The 20953-nt window shown below is 36.1% G+C and overlaps 1 protein-coding gene across 2 annotated transcripts in view; it reads right to left on the minus strand.

Annotated features, from left to right (window-relative positions):
* Nucleotides 1-20953, minus strand: part of LOC149564559 (putative carboxylesterase Os04g0669500) — a 95052-nt gene that overhangs the window by 49024 nt on the left and 25075 nt on the right. For both annotated transcript variants that reach the window (XR_016361855.1, XM_089818113.1), the window contains exon 2: nt 5222-5274. Coding sequence is in view for 1 of the 2 variants with exons in the window: in XM_089818113.1 (XP_089674239.1) it covers nt 5222-5274 (53 nt within the window). In the remaining variant the exon portion in view is untranslated. The remainder of the gene's footprint in view (nt 1-5221; nt 5275-20953) is intronic.

Below are 20953 nucleotides of genomic sequence, written 5' to 3' on the forward strand. Positions count from 1 at the left end.
CGAGAGCTTTCCAACGAGCTATTGCACGTGATTATCTGAGTTCATTTGGTCAGCTATTTTAATCCCTGGTGAATATATGGTTTACTAAGTGACTATTAAAGTTCATTTAACTTGTTTAAAAAGGTACTATGTTCACTTAAGTGACTAGAGGACAAAAAAGGTGCTTTATCCTACATTGCTTAAAAGAGCATACATCACATTGGGAAAAGTGATAAAGGTACAACAGACTCCACATGGGAGGATATGAAGATATAATATTTAAAACAAATATTAATTTGGAAGCTGGAAACAGTTGTTGGTTATTTCTTCAAGGACGCAAACCCTTGAATAAGCTTTTGAAGGTTAGATGCAAGCCTAGCCTTCTTACAGGTTTTATCTACATTTGCCAATCTGACTGTTATTTATGTCTATAAGATTGGGTTATTTGGATAATTGCATGTTATTGTATTGCTGTTATTATAATACAGTAATGTCTTTGGTGGATATCTGAGTTAATTCCTCGTTTATATATGTACTTTTTGAATATTGGAGAAATAAAACAAAGTTTTCTGAGTTTCCTTGTATGCAAATCTGGGGATTACAAATCAATTAAGGTTCTAGAATTTGTATCAAATATTGGTTTACTGTTCGGATTATATCTCCAAGTTTATATCATGGGTTTTTAGAAAAATATCTGGAAAGGGATAGTACAACTGGAGATCAAACCAGGCCCGACAGAACTAGGGGAGCCTCCATCCATGTAGTGGAAGCACCTTGATACCCCAGGAGGGGAGAAGGCCATCGAATAGAAGAGTTTGTGGTAGGAGGTAGAGAACTCGGAGCACGGGAACACTGATAGTGGGAGGCAAGACACATCCTTCGAAGACACTGACGACTCAGAGGAGGAAGTGGAGGACAAGGAGGATGATGAGGATGTCGAGGTTATCACAGCACCATCACTATTATTTCCGAGGTCCCTCACAGCTACATCTCACTCTCACTCAGTCCCTGTCGGCATTCACATTCCTAGATTTGGACAGTTTAGGCAACCTATGGTTATGACCCCAATCACCATAGCAGCCAGACTAGCAACACGACCAACACCCCGGCCATTAGTCTGACCAACATTAGCACCTTCAAGGGTTGTTGAGCCTTCAGTCAATCAAGAGGCTTCGCCAACTACAATCGTAGTTCTACCAGAGATAGGGGCTGAAACACATACAACCAGAGTTATACCTGATGATGAGGTGGAGACACAGGAGGGAGTGATGGAGGTAACTACACAGAACGGGAGGAAGTGATCGAGGTACCTATACAGGCAAAAACAGGTGAGGGTTTTAGGACACCCAGTGTTCACTTAGATATAGTGGCCTCGAACACAGTGGTCACATTAGACGCAAAATTGTTAGCAACGCCAGTAGCAGAGAAGCTGAGCAAGGCAAGCAGATCTCAGAAGTTGAGCACATACTTGAGTACGAGGTTTAACCACACACTAGCACCATGGGCGTCAGGCATTCTTTCACCTACGCAAGAAGTAGCCACGGAAGGAGACTCTACTGGCACATAGACACAAGTGGTGAAGAGTCACCCAATGCAGATCAATGAGATACCACACTCCTCGACAGATAGCATTGCAGAGTGGATGATAGAAGCAGTGAAGATGGCTATGGGTACCTAGCAGCCTACAGTGGGGTCGAAGACATTGATGGGAGAGGATGTTGAGACATTTCTAGCTAGCGTGGTGACTCAAGCTTGCCAAGTGGTGGTCTCTACACAGAAACATGCTTTGGATTCAATGGTCCAGGAGCTAGAGAACGTCATATCCTTCATGCGAGTAGGGTGCTCAGTTGCCTTTTCAGTCTGCTTTGAGGAATGTGGGTGGCCTAGAGTAGAGACTTTGGAGATGCATCAAGATTGGGCCATCATCACAGAGCCGATTGTGGAGAGCCGCATAGAAACTTTGACTCGTGAGGTAGTCCAGATATATCATGATGCTTATTATGCTCTTCGGAGGAGCCAAGCAGACTAGGCAGTGGTAGAGAGGGCTCGAGAGGAATTAGTTACTAGGTTAACAGTAGCGAAGGCAAATCTAACTGCAGAGAGGGCAACTCGAGAGTCAAAAAGAGCATCTTGGGAGTTTGAGAGGATAGCATTTTTGGCTCAACTAGATGAGGCTAGGCGGGAGAAGAGTCGGCTACAGCGGGAGGCAGCAGAAAAGGAGGCAGAGCTTGGAGAGATTGCCAAGATGATGCAATCAGCCTTGGAGATTCAGATGCAGGCCAATGCAGATTTGGAGATAACCAAGCAAGTGCATGAGCTACAAGCACAACTAAACGAGCTTAGAGCACAGGGGATGTCTACCACACCAAGGACACATCCCTCTTCTTCTTAGTTGTTTGAATCTTGATGTAATTAGTGGTTGAGTCATATTTTGAGTTTTGATGTATAAGTTGTCTCTATTTTGTCATCTAGAGACGAATTTACCATTTGGGGGGGATGATGTTGTCGGTGAAAACTATATTGTAGCTGACGGGTTGAGTTGCTATCCGAAAAGTCGTGTGACGGTTGAGTCACCCCTTCGGTAAGTATATGTACATCGTCTGAATGGATTTATGGATCATCATTGTAACTGGAATTGCATATGTGCTTATATGAATAAATTATTTGTTCTGTGTGATATTCTAATCTATTAATGCGATAAGTATTTGTTTACCCTATACGGTAAACAAAATTGACTAATTGAATGATTAATCAACTATAGACAAGATAGTAATTGAGTGGTTAACGCTCAGCCACCACTTTACCAATTAGTCATAAAGAGATGCAATTTATATAAAGCTAAGTATAAACCATGGAATGATTCGACTAAGGGAAGGAGATAGCTAGCGATTAGGTTTAACATGTATATCATAAACCAACTTCTACTGTGGAGTGTGATCCTTCAAGAAGAGATAGGAAGTTCAAGTGCATAGACCGATAGGAAATGTTTCAAACAAGATATATAATTGCGCCTTTCCTCCTTCCGTGGGGGAGTAGTGAACAATACTCAATCTCTTTGGGAATCATTGGTTATATTGTAAGGCAGAGATTTAGAAGAATATATAATAAAATATACATAATTGGGGTACTAACAGCTGGAAGGATTGTGAAATATATTTTACTGAATCATATCAAAGGATGAAAAATGAAAGTGAAATATATGTATGACTGAAATGGGATCTCAATGGTTTGAGATGATGAGAGGCTTACTGAGTATTTTATATATATATATATATATATATATAATTCTGAATGACATAATACATCCACTATAAGACTGAACTAAATATATTATAATGAAATCAGAATTATATTTCTGTTATTTTCATAATATAAAATATAATAATGTATGCTTGGCCGATTCCTTGATCACTTGTTAATTACGTTAAGAGTATAAGGAGTTTGTATTAAAATTTTGTCAGGTTAGATTTATTTAAATTTACTAAATAAATATAGAGCTCTTAATCCTTACAATAAAGTTATATTCTTATCTATAAGAACTCTTATATATTTAGTATTGTGATATTTAATCTTGTGAAGCACTTGAAAAACAATATATATGTTTTCTTATACAATGAGGCAGTAGACTGAGTTAATCGGGGTACTATCATATCTTGTATATCCTTACAAATTTGAATGGTAATATATATATATATATATATGAATGGGCACGGTGTGACTGAGAAGTCACGAATATTCAAGATGCAATATGAAACAAGGCATCCTTAAGAGGATGTGGATCCCCATCAGTACACATCGTACCTCTTAACAAACACTAATTTGGAGATTAGTAAATCAGTACTAAAGCATAGTCAATGCAAATAGATCATCATGGCATGTAGTACACAAGATATACTCCCAATCATAGGGTGTTAATACTTGACTTTATAATGTATCAGATGTAGCCGTTGCCGACACCATATACCCCCAGCCTCTCACAAGGCAGACATGTACAACGCGCAAGCCTTAGGATGCATACTAACTGGTACAATCACCTAGAATACATTCGAAGGACAAGACAGTTATGTATAAAATAACTTTGATTTATAATTTACCATAATATAAATATTAACATACAATTTTATATATATATATATATATATATAATGAGTAAGATATTCATATAAATTATCTGACTAAAGCTATAAATCATTAACAGTTTGTGAAGGGAAAGGCAGAATAATTTGGTCATGACGGGAGGGTCTCAAGACTGGGGCAAGGAGGTACATCACGAATCCTTGAGGACATCATTCCAAAATAGAAAATGCATATAAGTGACACAAATGCTTGAGGAAGCCTGCTTTTAGACTGTTTCTGCGCCTGAGAACAGTAAATTTACCTTATGTCTTATGGTTGGCAACTAGGAGACAGGTAAAGAATTAGGACTTAATTATGTATTATGAATAAGTTTTTGTTCATTCTAAAATATGATTTAAATACATAGTGTGCATGTTAATCATTAGGAAATTAAAATTTTCCTAATAAGGAACATTTAAATTTGCATTTCAAAGTGAAATCCAAACTCTAGTTGGGGTTGGGCAAGTAAAACAGTATGTGTCCCAATAGGGACAATTACAGGTTGACCACCTACCTTTGTTCCCAAAGGCTGGATATAATACCTCACTTGCAGGTGGTAAATAAGCTTGTTCTGGCTTTACGTCAGCAGAGCTATCCCATGTAGAGCAGAAGCGACAACTTTTGGGGACAGAATCAGAGAACTATCGAATGGGGCAGTAAAATATAGAAACTTAACAAAACCTGAGCAGAAGCCAGATATTTTAGAACTCGAAGAACAAAGCAAGCATAAAATGGTGTACATATACATTTCTACAGTCACTGTCATCTTGCTAAGTAAGCAATAGTCATGCATGTAAGTCTATGATCTGCATCACTAAAGTTTTCAGTAATTGTCTTTTCTGTGCATTAGTGGAAGAGTTTCACAATGCAATGTTTCCCTATGCGTCTGGTTAGCAGTCTGATAACAACAGGTGCACAAGTCGCAAAACAACTATTTGACTCAGACTAAAGCAGCAGCAGAATGCAGGTTTCAGTGGTTCCATCACTGTTATGGAGTATTTTGTATTGATTAGGTCACATTGGCTTTAAACATTAGGCATACAAATCAATTACAGAACCATGCCAGCACATCTTATTTGTCCTTTAAACTAAAAAGGAAATGCTTGTGCAATAAGAAAGATCTTACCACTGTGACTGGTATCTCATAAAGGTCGAACCATGCTGGCATCACAACCCCATCTGCCAGGATAGCCAACACATCATCTCAGCATAAGTTCACAAAAAAAGTGCAGACAATAAATGAATATCCTATAGAACTGATCAGCACAGTAAATAGTCAATATTCTCAAATCATCACTAGAACCCCATTTCTCATAAGCTGCTGCTCAAACAGGAAAAATTAAAAAAGCAAGCATGATTGCTGCCACTAAATCCTAACTTGTAGAAATGCTACCAGCATTAGTTACCTTCATCTGGTGCATGCACGCTTCTTGATATACATACACATGAATCTGGGTAATACAATATTGCGAGATTTTACCAGGGCTTTATTGACAAAACCTAACACCTTTTAGAATTTACAAAAGGAATAACCACAGCATCAATGCTAGTTGTGCTAGAATATAAGGGCATTTGTAATTAAATAAATGTTAGTATGTTAGGTGGGTAGTTAGTTGGTCAGGCAGATCAGTTGATTGTATCGTAAATGGAAGAGATGGCATTATAAACCAATATATTGAAATTTAATTTGATATCCCAAATGACCATTAATATTATTTTATTTATTTGGTATCATTTTCTGTGAAATCATGGATTAGTTTTTTCAGCATTCTCTATTCTCAACCGTTTTCAAAAAGTTTAACTATACTTTTGCAATCATTGATCAGTTGGAACAAGTGAGCAATTGATAGACAGTTTCAGAACTAAATTGCAGCTAAATGGGATAGAGATCAAGCAGAATTTTTTTGGAAAAATTTGGATACCACACAGTTGAAAAGCAACATGGATGGAAATATATAAAATATACAACTGGTTGGTCTGTTCTCCTCTGTAAATGTAATAGGATCTCTTATAGAGATAGGTTATACTTATTTCTTATCTATAACTATACAGATCAGCAATGGTTCTGATACAGAATTCTGAGTATAACTTTAATATAGAATTCTGATATATAATTATACTGTAGTTTGTATGTATTTTAATGTCAGTATATTCTTAAGTCTTTAAACTATAACTCACTTTCATCACCAATCTCTGCTGAAGATAATACATTGCCTTGTGATTGATATATTTCTCAGTCAGCGATCCCTACAGGGACATCACTTTAGTGATATAATTATGTTTAACTCTACATCAGACAGGAGTCCTGATAGCCTTTTTGATTGTGTGTGCGTGTGTGTGTATTATATTCTCAGATAATCAATGAAGTATATGAAATTACACTGAAATGCATAATCAGTAACTATCTATCTATCTATCTATCCTAAGTTACCAATTCTGGTTCTGATGCTGATGCGGGTGCGGGGTGCTGATGCATGGATGTGTGGATTTTTTTAGGGGGATTTTGGATGCGTTTGGGTGCGTCCGTACACAAGTGTATATATATATAAAGTTGTCAACTATAATTTATGACAATGTATGCAAAGAAATACAAGAAATATCAAATATACAAAAATAAACCATTCATTGAGTCATTATCATAATCAAATTGAAATAACAGTAATCAAAACATCAAGATTTCAACGCAATTTGAATTACAAAATCAAAACATAGTTCATGATTCAATGTTGATCAATCAAGAGTCAAGGCTCAAGCATCACAAATCACATTCAGTCATTCAGAATCATAAGGATTCTCAAAAGAATCCACATTGTCATCATCTCCTCCTGCTACAACACTTGCAAATTCATTTGAACCATGCATGGTTCTAATTGTGCTAGATGCACGTGCTATGATGTTATCAATATCATCATCCATCATCACAGTAAGATTTTGAAGTGTTGCATCCAAGTCTACAGATTCAGGGGCTACATCCCAAAGCTTGGTTGACCCTTCCTTGTATCCATCCTCCTTACATGACAAAAGAAACAAGTCAGTATGTATATAAACCAAGTCCTCAACTTTCTTTGAGCCCAACCAGTTGCGTTTACTGAATGGATATAGGAGTATGTACTCCAATTCTGTTCAGCAGAAGAAGAACTTACAACCTGAATAGTGTTCATAAAATTTTAAAATTTTAAAATTAAACATACAAATGAAAAGCAAATTAGAGAATGTTAAACACTAAAGTGTAAAATACATTGCTAGAAATAAATAATTAAATAAATGAAAACTTACTTGTAAGAGGATCTTGATTGCAAGAGGTTGTAGATGCTTGAATGGCTGACCATACATGTACCACCATGTGATAGCTCCCATGTCATTTTGGTCCTTTATTGCATATGGAGTAAGTTTTGATCCTAAAGCAAATAAGCCAAATTCTTGCCTCACCTTTTTGTGTATTTCATCATCTGGGAAGAGTCTTGCAAATGTAGTGTAGCACCCAGTAGCAACTTCTTCATCCGCATATGGTACAATTCTATCTGACATAGCAAGTGTTTCCTGCCTATAGTACCTTGGAGATAAGGCATATGCAAGGAGGTGCAATGGGATAGTCATCCTCTCCCAATGATGATGAATGATATCCTCCACCTTTTTGCACAGGGCTTCGCATTTTGTGGGGTTAGTTTCATGTGCTTGCATGGGAAGCTTTACCTTTTATACCATGGTGTCCATGCCATCGTACACATCCCCCAAGCAAGGTGCATCTGTATCGGCAAAGCATAGCATAGTCATGATAGGCTCGGTGAAATCCAACACAAATCGCACACGAGCCCACCAATGCTCATCCAAGATTATACCCCTAACCTTTAAGGCGCTCTTTGAATTTGAAGTCTTTCATATAGCCCATTGGTTACAAATAACCATTTGGCCCAATACTGATTTCACCTTGAGGAGTTGTTTCAGAACAATAGTATGAGATGCAAATCTAGTCTCAGCTACCTATAAGCAAGTTGACAATATGACATCAAATATAAAACGAAGTTATAAACAGGAAATTTGATGTTGAACATGAATATAAAACTTATTCAAAATAAATAAATAAATGAAACTAAATAATTACAATTTTAAATCTACCTTCAACAACTCCAACTTGGTGAATGATTTGAATATAGATTGTGACATGTGGTGGTTTGTCACAAACATTTGTATCTCCTCTCCCTCTCGATATATTTGCTTCACCCAATCTATTTGGGTGCCAATTTGTTGCATGACCAAGTTGAGAGAGTGTATGGTGCATGGTGTCCAAAAAATATGGTCGTATCGAGACTCAACCAAAGCACTTGCACCCCTACAATTCGTGGCATTATCTATTACCACCTGGACCACATTCTCACTACCCACCACCTCTGTTGTCTCAATGAGATTTCTAGAAATGAATTGTGAATCCTTAACTTGTCCTTCACAATCAATAGCCCTCAAAAAAATTGCCCCTTTGGGGGACACTGCAATCACATTTATCAATGGTCGATTTCTTGTATCTTTCCATCCATCAGATACAATAGTTATGTCGGAAGTTTTCCAAAATGTCCTAATTGGTTGAAGAGCATCATCTATAGAAATCTTTTCTTTTTGCAAAAGAGTAGTACACACCTTTTCACACCCGAGGCTAATGTAATCAACTGGTGCCCTAAGGATGGCTACAACCATTTCCCTCCAATATGGCGATCTTACCAAACTGAAAGGAAGACCATTGGCATAAAGGCAACATGCAATTGCTTCATCAACAATCTCTCTTGCCTCCATTTTGAATGCTTGATCCAACGGACCTCTTTTGTGAGTAATAACTATTAGCACCAGAATTTGCACCCTAAAACTAAGCACCTAAATACTTAGAAATTCTGGTGAACATGGGAACAATCACGAGTTTGTGGGTAAACTATGTAGGTGACTAAACCTCTGAATTCTAGGCCGGTTCCTATTTGATGCTATGTGATGCTCCACCTATACTATGAACTTATGAGAAAAAGGGTTAGGAAGTACGAAAAAGAGGATTATTTAAATCGAAAAAGGTGATGCACCAAAACAAGATGAAGGATTTGATATGTTAATGACACAATGTTATGACATACAATCAACTATGAGATACAACTTTGATGAAAATCTCTGCATATAAAGTGTTTCAAAAGAAGGCTTTAATGAATAATATCAAAAGATATAAACCATAATCAATATTATTCCATTAAATTCACAACTTATGACCTATGCATAATGATTTTACTAACACAGATAGGTGCGAAAATGAGACATAAATTTAAAGGTTCTTGAGAAAAAACATAGAAAATAAACATCAATCACCAACCTTGCACACAAAAAATGAGTCCCAGAGTAGATCAAGCTAACTGTATTATGCCTTCAAAGGTCAAAGAACATCAACTTCAAAAAATACAACTCAGAAAAATGAGCATACAAAGGACAATGGAATGTCACAATAATCTTCTCTCCTTTCAGAACTACATTCATCCATCCTTTGGTCTCACAATTTCAGAATACTAAATACAAACTCTTGAGGGTCAAAATCAGGAAACAAGGCTACAAAAAAGGAATCAAATCTTATCAAAAAAGATGACTCACTACCTTATAACCCTACTAAGTCAAAACAAAACCTATGACTCACCTTTAACTGCCCTTACAAAACTCTAACTGATCATAAAGACCCCCAAAAATAACTATTCAAACCAAATCCGACCCAAGTTGAAATCCCTATAATCCCTCCTCATGACTCAAAAAGATTTGAAGTACTTAGTCTTCAGCTAATATTTCTCCTCCTTTAAACACGTCACACTTATCCTAAGTGTTAGACATAGTAAAACAATGAATTATATAAGGGACACATGTTGTAAAGGTTTGCAAATTTAATAAAAATATAAAATAGTTTATAAGAGCACTATTATATATTTTTACTTTACATAAGATTTTTGCAAAAAAAATACAACTCATAACCTGTGGCATGTATAAGACATTGGAAAGAAATGGGAAATAAAAACCCATGCAATGCATTGGACTCCAAAAGTTTATAAAAACGATTAAGGGCAAGATATATTGTGAATACCCTAAAAATGCCTTCATTTTCGATGCACTCATTTTGGAAGCTATGAGGAGATAATGAGGGTTTTCTGTGCATGCCGCCATGAGATGTTTGCTGGATCATTCAATATCAAGCGTTTTCTTTTCATCCACCAACTGTGACTTGCTTTGCTTAACTTAGTCATCAATGGAAGCACATTTTTGGTGTAGCCGCCATGTTTGAACATATTCGCAAGTAACATTTTGCTTGGATTTACAGGGTTTTGAGTAGCCATTTTGGGTCTTCTACTCTGCTTGTTGCGATTTTCTGAATATATGCTGAATATGCGATTTTTTATGCCCCCAGTCCATGAAGGAAATTTGGTGTTTGTTCTGATTTCCTCTTGTAATCTTGCCTGTAGCTGCTCGTTATTGATTTTTAAGTGGGCATCATTCTTTTATTTGCAGCTGTAGATGATATTTGGAGCCGTCATTTGCTGGGTCAGCGTGATTCGCTTTGATTAAATGCCATGGCCGAGTTAATAAAAAAAACTTCTTGAGTTTTTTCTTGATCTGCTACTATATTCTTGCTGTCCTCCAGTCTTTGACGTCTTTTATCTTTTCTGCCTTAACATGTTGTATTCATTTATCATTGCCAAAAGCAGCACTTCATTGTATAAGAAAATCGTTCTTCTTTCTTACTCCCAATTCCTGATTTTTCCATCAATGAATCCACAAGAGCAGGAACTTTGTTAACCTCACCCACACACGTTCTGCCCTTTTAAGATTTATATGGGCACTTCTGCTCACGCTGTATCTGTTTTCATCCCTGTTACATATACACCCCAGTTTTATCATTTTAACATAGAGGTTTTAAAACCCAAATGGGGTTTATGCAGTGTATTTCATCTTTCAAAGTTTTACTGTTTTGTGCTTCAATATTCTGAAATTTTTTATCAGATTCCAATGGACAATCGTTCGACCTTGGTAATTGTACAGAATCAATGTCCATTTTCGCTTCCTTTTTGTCAAGATTGACAGTAGCAGCATCTTCTGTATTTGCAGAAACTGTTTCTAATGATAAGGTTTTATGATTATGATGTTAATATTAGAATTAGAAAAAGAAGAGTTAGCATGATGACTAGACATTGTTTTCTTTGTAGCATCTACAATGCATTCTTTTCCAATAGCTAAAAGGACGAAGTTGCTGATTCTAGATGTGAACAATCATGTAATCTTTGAGAGTATTTGCAAATTTCCATTGTTGAATAGCCAATATTGAAACCGTCTGCAAGGGTTTTGTTTTTTTAAAAGCTTTCATCTTCAGCATTACCTGATTATATATTTTTGTGAAAATGCATGTAATATGATGCTGTTTGCAGCTGCTTCAAAAAGGTTTCAATTTTTTATACACATTTCTGTCTTTTCTGCACTTTTAAACTTTGTACTCACTGCATTGTTCTGAAATGATATCTTTCTGCATCTATATTTTGCTTCTTGCTACTGCATCGTGCTTTTAAATATTTCCATGTATCTGACTGATCTATTGTACTGTTAGCAATTTTCGCTTTGTTCTTATCTCTGCTTGTGATTACTCCTACATTTCTCTGTCTTTGCTCCTATATCTGCTGACTGTTGCATCAGGACTCACATTAAGAGTATTGGAAAATTTACTGTTGGAACCATAATAACTTGGTGATGAATCAGTACAAGATTGGCTTTATTATATGCAGGGTCATATTTGCTTGTTGATAGTAGCACAGATAACTTTTGGTCTATTATCATGGATGTTATAATAATTGATCTTCTTTGATGTTGCATTTGGACAAAGCATTGAAGGTTTCCTTTCAAAACTTCTTCTTGAGTTCCTCTTTCCAATCCCATCTGTTCCTTGTCTTTGTGCTCTGTTTTCCAGCAACTCACTCTTTTCATTTTCTTGATATTTGAAATGGTATTTCATGAGGTCCGAGCACGGGCTCGTGACACTCATAAACTACCCTTCTATGATTTGCACCTGTTCCGATTGAGATCAACATGCTTGTTTGTGATTATATGAAAGGTTTCATATCAGAGTTAATATGTCCCTTTAACATTATACTTTCTGGTTTTTTTTATATATTCAAAATAGGAAAGGTATTACATGTGTGGGTACATAGTTGTAGATAGTCAGTCATTGCTTAGATCTATTAAGATCTAACCCCACTTTTTCCCATGCAGGAAAACGAAGACCAGGAACTGCCAGATCGAGAGCTGGACCAGGAGCAACATCGAAGATCATATAACCAGTCAGAAGCTGAAAAGGCAATGACTGGTTACCTCTAACCCTACCTTTATATGTATTGTTTTACATATTTTGAATATGTATGAAAGGTAGTAGTAAAGTTAAACTCACAACTTGTGTGAGATGTTTCACTTTCAGCATTTCATTCTTTTGTAAAATATCAATTGTATATTCGAGAACATTTATATTCTTTCAAATATCAAATAAAAAGTGCTTTTAGCAAATAAATTTTTTTAATTTTCAGGACTGAATTTTAACATGTGTTAAAATTAAGTAACAATAACTTCTACTTCATCATCCTCCTCTCCCACTTCCAAGAATGGATGTTTGGAGGATGCAACATGATCAGTAGGCACGTTCACTTTGCTCTTTGTAGATGAAGGTTTGTACAAACTTGTTTTTGATTTGCTCACTAAACGATCAGCAGCCTCTTGTTCTTTCATGAATCTGGCTAACTGTGCATCGCTCAACCTTTTTCCATCTTTACTTCCCTTGCACAATGTTATTCCTTTACCAGTAGGGCCCATAATATGAGCTTTGACTCAACAATTTGAGTTGTTGAATGGTTTACTATGATATATATTGTATCTCCAAATGTATGACCCATCTCCAATAACCTGTGATAATCTTGTGGTGCGTCTCCATAATGGAGATGCCACATCAATATCGAAGTTATCACTTCGTTCTTACCCTGTTGCTAAACTTTGACTATCAGTAGTGGCCATTCTTGCACAATAGAAACTATAAATCTAATAAGAATGTTTAAAAAAACTTACTCCTTCATTTCTTTACAAGAAAAAAAAATATCTTGAAAAATTTCTCCTAAAACTTGAAAAATTCATGAACTAAAAAAATCACTAAAAAAACTCATGAAACAAATCGAATGCTTACCTTAGATGCTTATTCGTCATTTGTGGAAGCTCAATGGACACCCTACAAATGATCTTCTTCAAAACTAATGACATTGCTTTCAGAATTTCACAATGGAGACCAAAATGAGTAGCGAGCCCAGCTGAAAAAAAATCGAGAAGAATGGGCAATGAATGGCCTCTTTTAGGGCCGTTTTAGGGTTGTGAGGCAAATAGAAGAAAAAAATACAAAAAAAACCATTTAGAGCACATGTTTTTTAAGTCACTTAAGTGACTAGGCGGTGGAAACAACATAATGCTCACGGGATGTGCCCGGATGCTCTCCAGAGCACCCTGTGTGCATTTGCAAGAGACAATGACGTTTCCTGCCAGCATCCACCACACCTCCTCCTGCATAGACGCACCAGTTTGCACCCCCTTCCTGAGTTGACACATCGGTAACTTAGTATTTGTATATATATATATAGTCTCAGATAATCAATTAAGTATATGAAATAATATTGAAATGCATAATAAATAACTATATATGCGATCTTGTTTCTTTCTCAACCAAGAAACCAATCTTCCTCTTAAGAAGAATGCTCCACCACTGGTACTCTTTCTATCATCTACACTTCCTGCCCAATCAACATCAATGTATGCACACAATTTGAAATCATGTAATCTGTCATACCATAAACCATAATCAAGAGCTCCTTTCAAGTATCTGAAAATTCGGTTTTATTGCTGCAAGGTATGTCTCTTAAGGATCTACTTGGAATCTTGCCACAATTCCAACTGCATTAGCTATATCAGGTTTGGTATGTGTCAAATTGACGTAGGGATGGATGGAGAATTAGGGCCAAAGGCACACCTAATTGTCCAAACACCTTGCTGAGTACACACAATGGAAGCAAAACACAAAGAGCAACACCAAAGAGAGAGAAACAACAAAGGTCTTATTGATTCATCAAATGATTCGCAAATACACCTGACTATGAGGCCTTCCAGGTTAGGACCAATAAAATGATCAGATATACATCAAAATGCATCCAACGTGATATAACTACGATAAGATATCCAAACTCTAACTCGCTAATTCTGCAATTCTTCTACTTTATCTCATACCTCTAAACCTAAACTAGGCTCGCTAATTTTACTTGCCAAAACGACTTACAAAAGATTCTAGATCTTTACATAAGAGAAAGTCTACCTCATAATGGTCTGCATGCATCCCAATGCACGATCCTTACATTAAATTCCCAACTCAAATTAAATGAACAAGTAAGCTCTCACTAAGAACCAATCATAGACAAACTCGATCAAAGAAGGAACTGAGTATCAGAAGAAACACCAGGCCAACTCGGCGATCATAGGAGCTCGACCAACATAGGGACTCGGTCGATACTGGTACTCAACCACAATTGAAACTCGGAACAACTGACATAATAAACAAAGATGAGCAGGATATCAAGACAACCCAGGATGCTCCTGCATCACAAATACTGCAATCCACCAATCAAATAGATTTGTACTTTTGTTTGTCCTACACTAGGGGATTCAACTTTGCTAAATAACTTACACCCAATTATCATAGGTGTTCCAATAGATTTACAATTCTCCAATCCAAATCTCTTCAACAAATCTTTAAGATTCTTGGCTTGTGACATGAAAATGCCATCTTTGTTTTGTACAATCTGCAATCGCAAGAAATATTTCATCTCCCCAATCATACTCATCTCAAATTCTCTTCATCTCTTCTAAAAATGTCTTTCTAGCTTCATCATTACCTCCAAAAAAATGTCATCAACAAATACTATAACAATCAACAAACCATCTACATTCTTTCTCAAGTATAAATTACTATCAGCATTACCTTTCACAAATCCCAAGTTTGCCAAGTGTTTATCCAATCTTGCATGCCGAGCTCTAGGTGTTTGTTTCAGTCTATACAATGCCTTCTTAAATCTACAAACCATATCCTTTTCTTTGATCAAAGGAAAGCCAATAGGTTGTTCAATATACTTCAAGTTCTCCATTCAAAAAAGCTGACTCAATATCCATTTGAGAAACTTTGAAGTTCTTGTTAGTTGCATCTGCCAAAAACATTCTTACTGCTTCTAATCTAGCAATAGGTGCAAAAGTTTCCTCAAAATCAATTCCTTCTTGCTATGAATATCCTTTACAAACTAGTCTTGTTTTATTTCTCACAACTTCACCTTGTTTATAAATACCCATTTAGTTCCAATAACATTCTTCAGGTCTATGAACCAATTCCCAAGTTTTGTTCTTTTCAATCTACTCTGATTCTTCTTTCATGGCTTTTATCCAAAAGTCATATTTACAAGCTTCATCAGCATTCTTAGTTTCAACTTGAGAAATAAAAAACAAATCTTCACTAACCTTGTTTCTTGTCATACCTCCTTTGTTCACACTTCCAATGATTTGTTCAACAGGGTGATTCTTTGCCACATTTATGTTAGGTATCACTTGCTCAATTCTAATTTCTACTCTAGGCTCAAATCTAGGTTCTCTCTATTCTTCTCTTTGTAATTTAGTCTGCAAATCAGTGAGTTTCATAAAATACTTACTACTCAACATTATGATTGTTAGTCCTTTGGTTAGTCTCTTCATCAAAATTATAATCAAGTATCCTTTCTTGAATTCTAAAGTTTTCATCAACTCTCACATTAGTGCTTTCAACAATTGTCTTCAGTTTCTAATTAAAACATCTATATACTTTACTCTTTGATGAATAACCAAGAAATATTACTTCATCACTTCTAGAATGAAACTTCCCAATACCATCATTTCTTTCAATACAACACACTTTCAAATATTCTAAAATATTTCATAGGAGGTGTATGTCCAAACCAAAGTTCATAAGGTGTCTTACCAGTGTCTTGTCTAATTTGCACTCTATTCATAGCGTACACTACTGTATTCACTGCTTCTCTCCAAAAGATATCTCATGCATGTTCTCAAACATCATTGCTCTAGCTACTTTTGTCACTGATATGTTCCTTCTTTATGCTATCTCATTCTGTTGCAGAGTCTTAGGGATTGAAAGTTGTCTCTTTATATCATTATCCTCACAAAAGTTGTTAAATTCATTTGAAATAAATTCTCCTCCTCTATTTGATCTAAACCATTTGATCATCAAACCAGATTCAATCTCAACTCTAATCTTAAATATCTTGAATTTCTCAAAAGCTTCAAATTTCTTTATAAGAAATGCAACCCACATCATTCTAGTGAAATCATCAATAAGAAGCATAACGTACCTTTCACCATTAAAAGCTCTTGTTCTTGTAGGACCACTTAGATTTGTATGCACAATCTCCAACTTCGTTGAAGTAGTAAGCATATTGCTTGGAAATGAACTTTTATTCTACTTTGCTAACACACATTCATTGCAAATCATATTAGTAGGTTTCACAATCTTAGGCAAATCTCTAACTGCAAATGTTGTACTGACCTTCACAACGTTATCAAAGTTGATATGACAAAATCTATTATGTCATAACCAATTGTCATCCACTTGAGCAACCAAACATGTCATTTTAGTAGGGTTCAACTGAAATACATTACCTGTTATTCTTGTACCAATACCAATCAATGTGTCATTCTTATCCTTGATAATGCAAGTTTTCTTTGTAAACTGCAACTAATATCCCTTGTCAACAAGTTGTCCAACACTAAAAAGACTATATTTAAATCCATCCACAACGTAAACATCCTCAGTGTTAGTCTTTCCATCAAGAGCAATAGATCATTTTCCTTTTATGTGACAAGCTGCATTATTTCCAACTCTAACTATTCCTCCATCATAACTATTGAATTCAACAAATTCGTTCATATCTCTAGTCATATGATGGGAACAACCACTATCTATAATCCAATCAGACTTTTTCATCTCAATCTATGATACTAAGACTTTTTCTTCTTTTCCTTCCTCTTTTATTTCTTTTATAGGGCTTTCTTCTTTAATAGCAAAAATCTTATCTCATCATCCTCATCATCACTATCATCTAGGAAATTCACCATCTTAAAATTAACTTCAACATCCTCATTAAAAAAGAAGCACTCTTTAAGTATCCTTGACTTGTAAGGCTTTCTAGGCTTAAACTTATTTTCTCTCTTAGGACATTTAGAAGAATAATGACTAGGTTCTTTACATGTCCAACAAACAAGAATTTTGTAACCTTAAGGTTCTCTCTTCATTAGTGAGGCAAGTCCTCTATTAATCTTCTATCTTCTTCTTCCTTTGCTGCTCAACTACTAGCATAATCTCCATTTATACTCGCACTTCTTGTCAATGTAGGTTTGTCTCTTTGTATGTTGACAACAGTCTCCACTCTAGGCAATTCCTCATTTTGTTTCATCCACAATTCATATGGCTGCAATCTTCCAAGAAGAGTCTCTTTTGTAAAGTTACGTGTACAAGGTATAACTTGTTCAATCATTTGTGCCCTCTGAAGGTAAGAAGGTGTCAAAGTCCTCAAAATTTTCCACACAATCTCATCTTTTGTCATAGTTCCACCACAACTTCTAATTCCAATAACAATCTCAAATATCCTAGCAAAATATCCTCTTATAGTTTCATCTTATTGCATTTCAGCATCTTGAAACATACATATCCAACTCTCCAATCTAGCCTTCTTGGCATGTTCATCACCTTCAAATATCTTTTGTAAAGTAAACCAAATTTCATGTGCAAGCTTTAAAGATTTTACCTCTCCATATTATGTTTCAAAAAGAGCTGACAATAATGCCTCCTTAGCAAGCATATTTTGCATGAATAGATCTTTTTCATCTTGATCATAGGAGTCAAGATTATCTTCATCAATTATATCCTTCTTAATCAATGTAACCAGCCAATATTAAGGACCCATGCACAACAGGTGAGTCTTCATCTTTTCCTTCCAACTGTCGTAATTAATTCCATCAAACTTTGAGCTTTCTTTCCTAAAATAAGAAGCCATAAATCTCCTCAAGTTGTTAAACTTTTTCTTTAAGAACCTGACGCTTTGATACCAATTATCAGAAAGTAAAGTCCACCAAGATATCTGAGAGGGTGACAATGAATTAGTTATTCATTTAAAACAACTCTCATTATCTTTATTAATTCTAAAGCATGTAAATAATAGATGCAACAACCATAGAAAAATACCCACAAACAATAACACCAGATATGTTAAATAGGAAAACCCTTGAACAGAGGGAAAACCCCGGTGGGAGTGATGCTCACAAGATGATGTACTAATATAAAAGTTTCTTGTGAAGGATGGACTCTGTTAGGAGCCAATGAAATAAAATTAGTACATATGAGTCCTTGTCAAGAGATTCCAACTCTATTAGGAGTTGAAAGGAGGACAACTAAACCCACTGTTCAAATAGCCTCAAATTGTCTTCACCAAACAATCTTTAGGATAATCTATCCAAGTTTTGAACTGACCAAACAACTTCTTTGCAAATACAGTTCCTTTGAAGCTCACAGTACATTCTCAACATCAATCTCTACTTTGACCTTAGCCAAATTCAAATTCAAGCTCATATAAGCAACCCAATGATCTCGCTGATGATCTACCACAAGGAAACGACCTTTCCTTTATACCAAGACTTAAAACAAGTATTGAGTTAGCCTTGAGGCTTTCTCAATTTACAATAAGTAATATAGGACCTCATTAAGATGTTACATTATAATTAAACTCTTTCCTTAAAGATATTTAGAAATAGTCAGCTCCGAGGAAACAACACCTTGAATGGACTTCATAAGTGGGCTCAAACTACATATCTAATTTCGCCATCTTCAAACATAGCATCTTGACATTGCCTCTAACCTTCCTCTAAGTTCATTGAACAAACTTCCATCTCTGCTAAAAGATATAACCAATTTACCAATACCCGCTTTCCAGAAACTCTCTTTGAAAGCTACCTCCAGAAAACATCGCATAACTCTGTCACATCTTTACATCTCTTTCAGCGTAAATAACGGTAGCATCCGCACACATTACCGAACACATGTCTATGAGCGCAAAACCCAACTCGTTGACCATTGACCATGACAAATGCATCTTCCTTTGCAACTACAGTGACCTTCACAAAACAATGTATATATTAATATCAATGACAAACACTGCATGAATGCAACACATAAGCACTCAATCATGTCTCTAGCAATGCTACCATACTCCCCCATAGGAATATCATCAACATTCATGCTAACATTCCTTGTGTGTCCATGTGAATAGATCCTTGTACTCCATAAAGCTTAAATGTTGTCGCCTTTAGCACTCGATTCTACTCGTCCCCTACTGATTTGTGTTTGGGATTTGCCTCATCTCTGAGGATTGTGATCTGAAGAGAGGATTGTTCTCCCCTTATCAAACTTGTGCACTGAAGTCTCATTGACTTAGGCTTCTCCCTCCTTGTATTCCCCGAACTCCAACATAAACAAGTCCTTCTCTAATTCTTTATCAACATGCAACATATTACATTGGAATAGTTCGTAGTCCTCCATCTACTAATGTAAGAATCCATTCATTGAATCCAGATCATCCTCAAAGTGTCCCTCAAGTTCTAGAATGCCTTCCTCACTAGGTTCCATCTTTTGCTTTCCCTCATCTATTCCATTCATCTCTCCATCGGACTCAAGCTCCAAAGAAGATGTCAATTCTTCACCAACCATTTGCGTTTTGAGATCAATAACAAACTTTCTTTCTTTGCTTTCCATCAAGGTATTTCACTTCTAATTATGGTTCACTCTTGCCATGACAAGTCACCCTCTTCCCAAGAGGGCATCATATCCTTTCTTCTTTAGGGGGATTACAACAAAGTCTAGGATGAAGGGTTGGTTACTAATTATCACCCATTGCACCATCAATGTTCCAATCAGCTTGATATTGTGCTAATTAGGATTCACCATGTTAAAATTTGTTGGCCACAATGTCGTCTTCCCCAAATTCTTCCATGCCCTCCTTCAGCAATACATTCTCCCCCAACCCTTCATTGACATGCTATCTGTAAGAATGGTCTTGAGGATGCCATCTCTATGACCGCAGGGTATCAACCATTGCTTACTGCCCGTAACATAGCATATGTCGAAGGACTAACGAGAAACATCTATGCACTTTGTCATACAGATCAGTACCAGTTCGGTGCTCAACAAGGTCGATCTTAAGTGTGGCGTGGTCTCAAGAAGTTCGTTGACCTTTACTAGTACTTCCATTTGTAGCATTTGCCTCAAAATGTTTTGTTATGCTTGATGGAAGTATTGTCGTTGATTTCAAAGGACTTCATGGCAAGTGTCAGTATCATCAATGTCAAAGGCAATAGAAGACGATAACAAACTGGTCGTGTTCATTACATAAATGACTAGTTGAGAAGAAATAGAAGAGAAGCATAGTAAAAGATAAGAAAATATGTACTCATGACAAGGCAATTCTATTAGATGTATGTAATAGTATTATGAAGTGTCCAAGTTCCTCCTTTACATGATACAAATCAGTTACAGATGCAACAATAAATGAAGAAGAGTAAATACTATGCACAACTGGATAAAAGGAATTTATATTTACAGATGGTACTATAAGTTGAATGTGACCAGTATTTCCAGAAAATTGTTATCACAAGACTATGGTCAACATCTAACAGAGATTGGCATCAAGAATAGAATATCAGA

Source organism: Cupressus sempervirens, chromosome 3 (assembly GCF_028749045.1).
Source record: "Cupressus sempervirens isolate cs-2001-9-10 chromosome 3, ASM2874904v1, whole genome shotgun sequence".
Classification (NCBI taxonomy): Eukaryota; Viridiplantae; Streptophyta; class Pinopsida; order Cupressales; family Cupressaceae; genus Cupressus; species Cupressus sempervirens.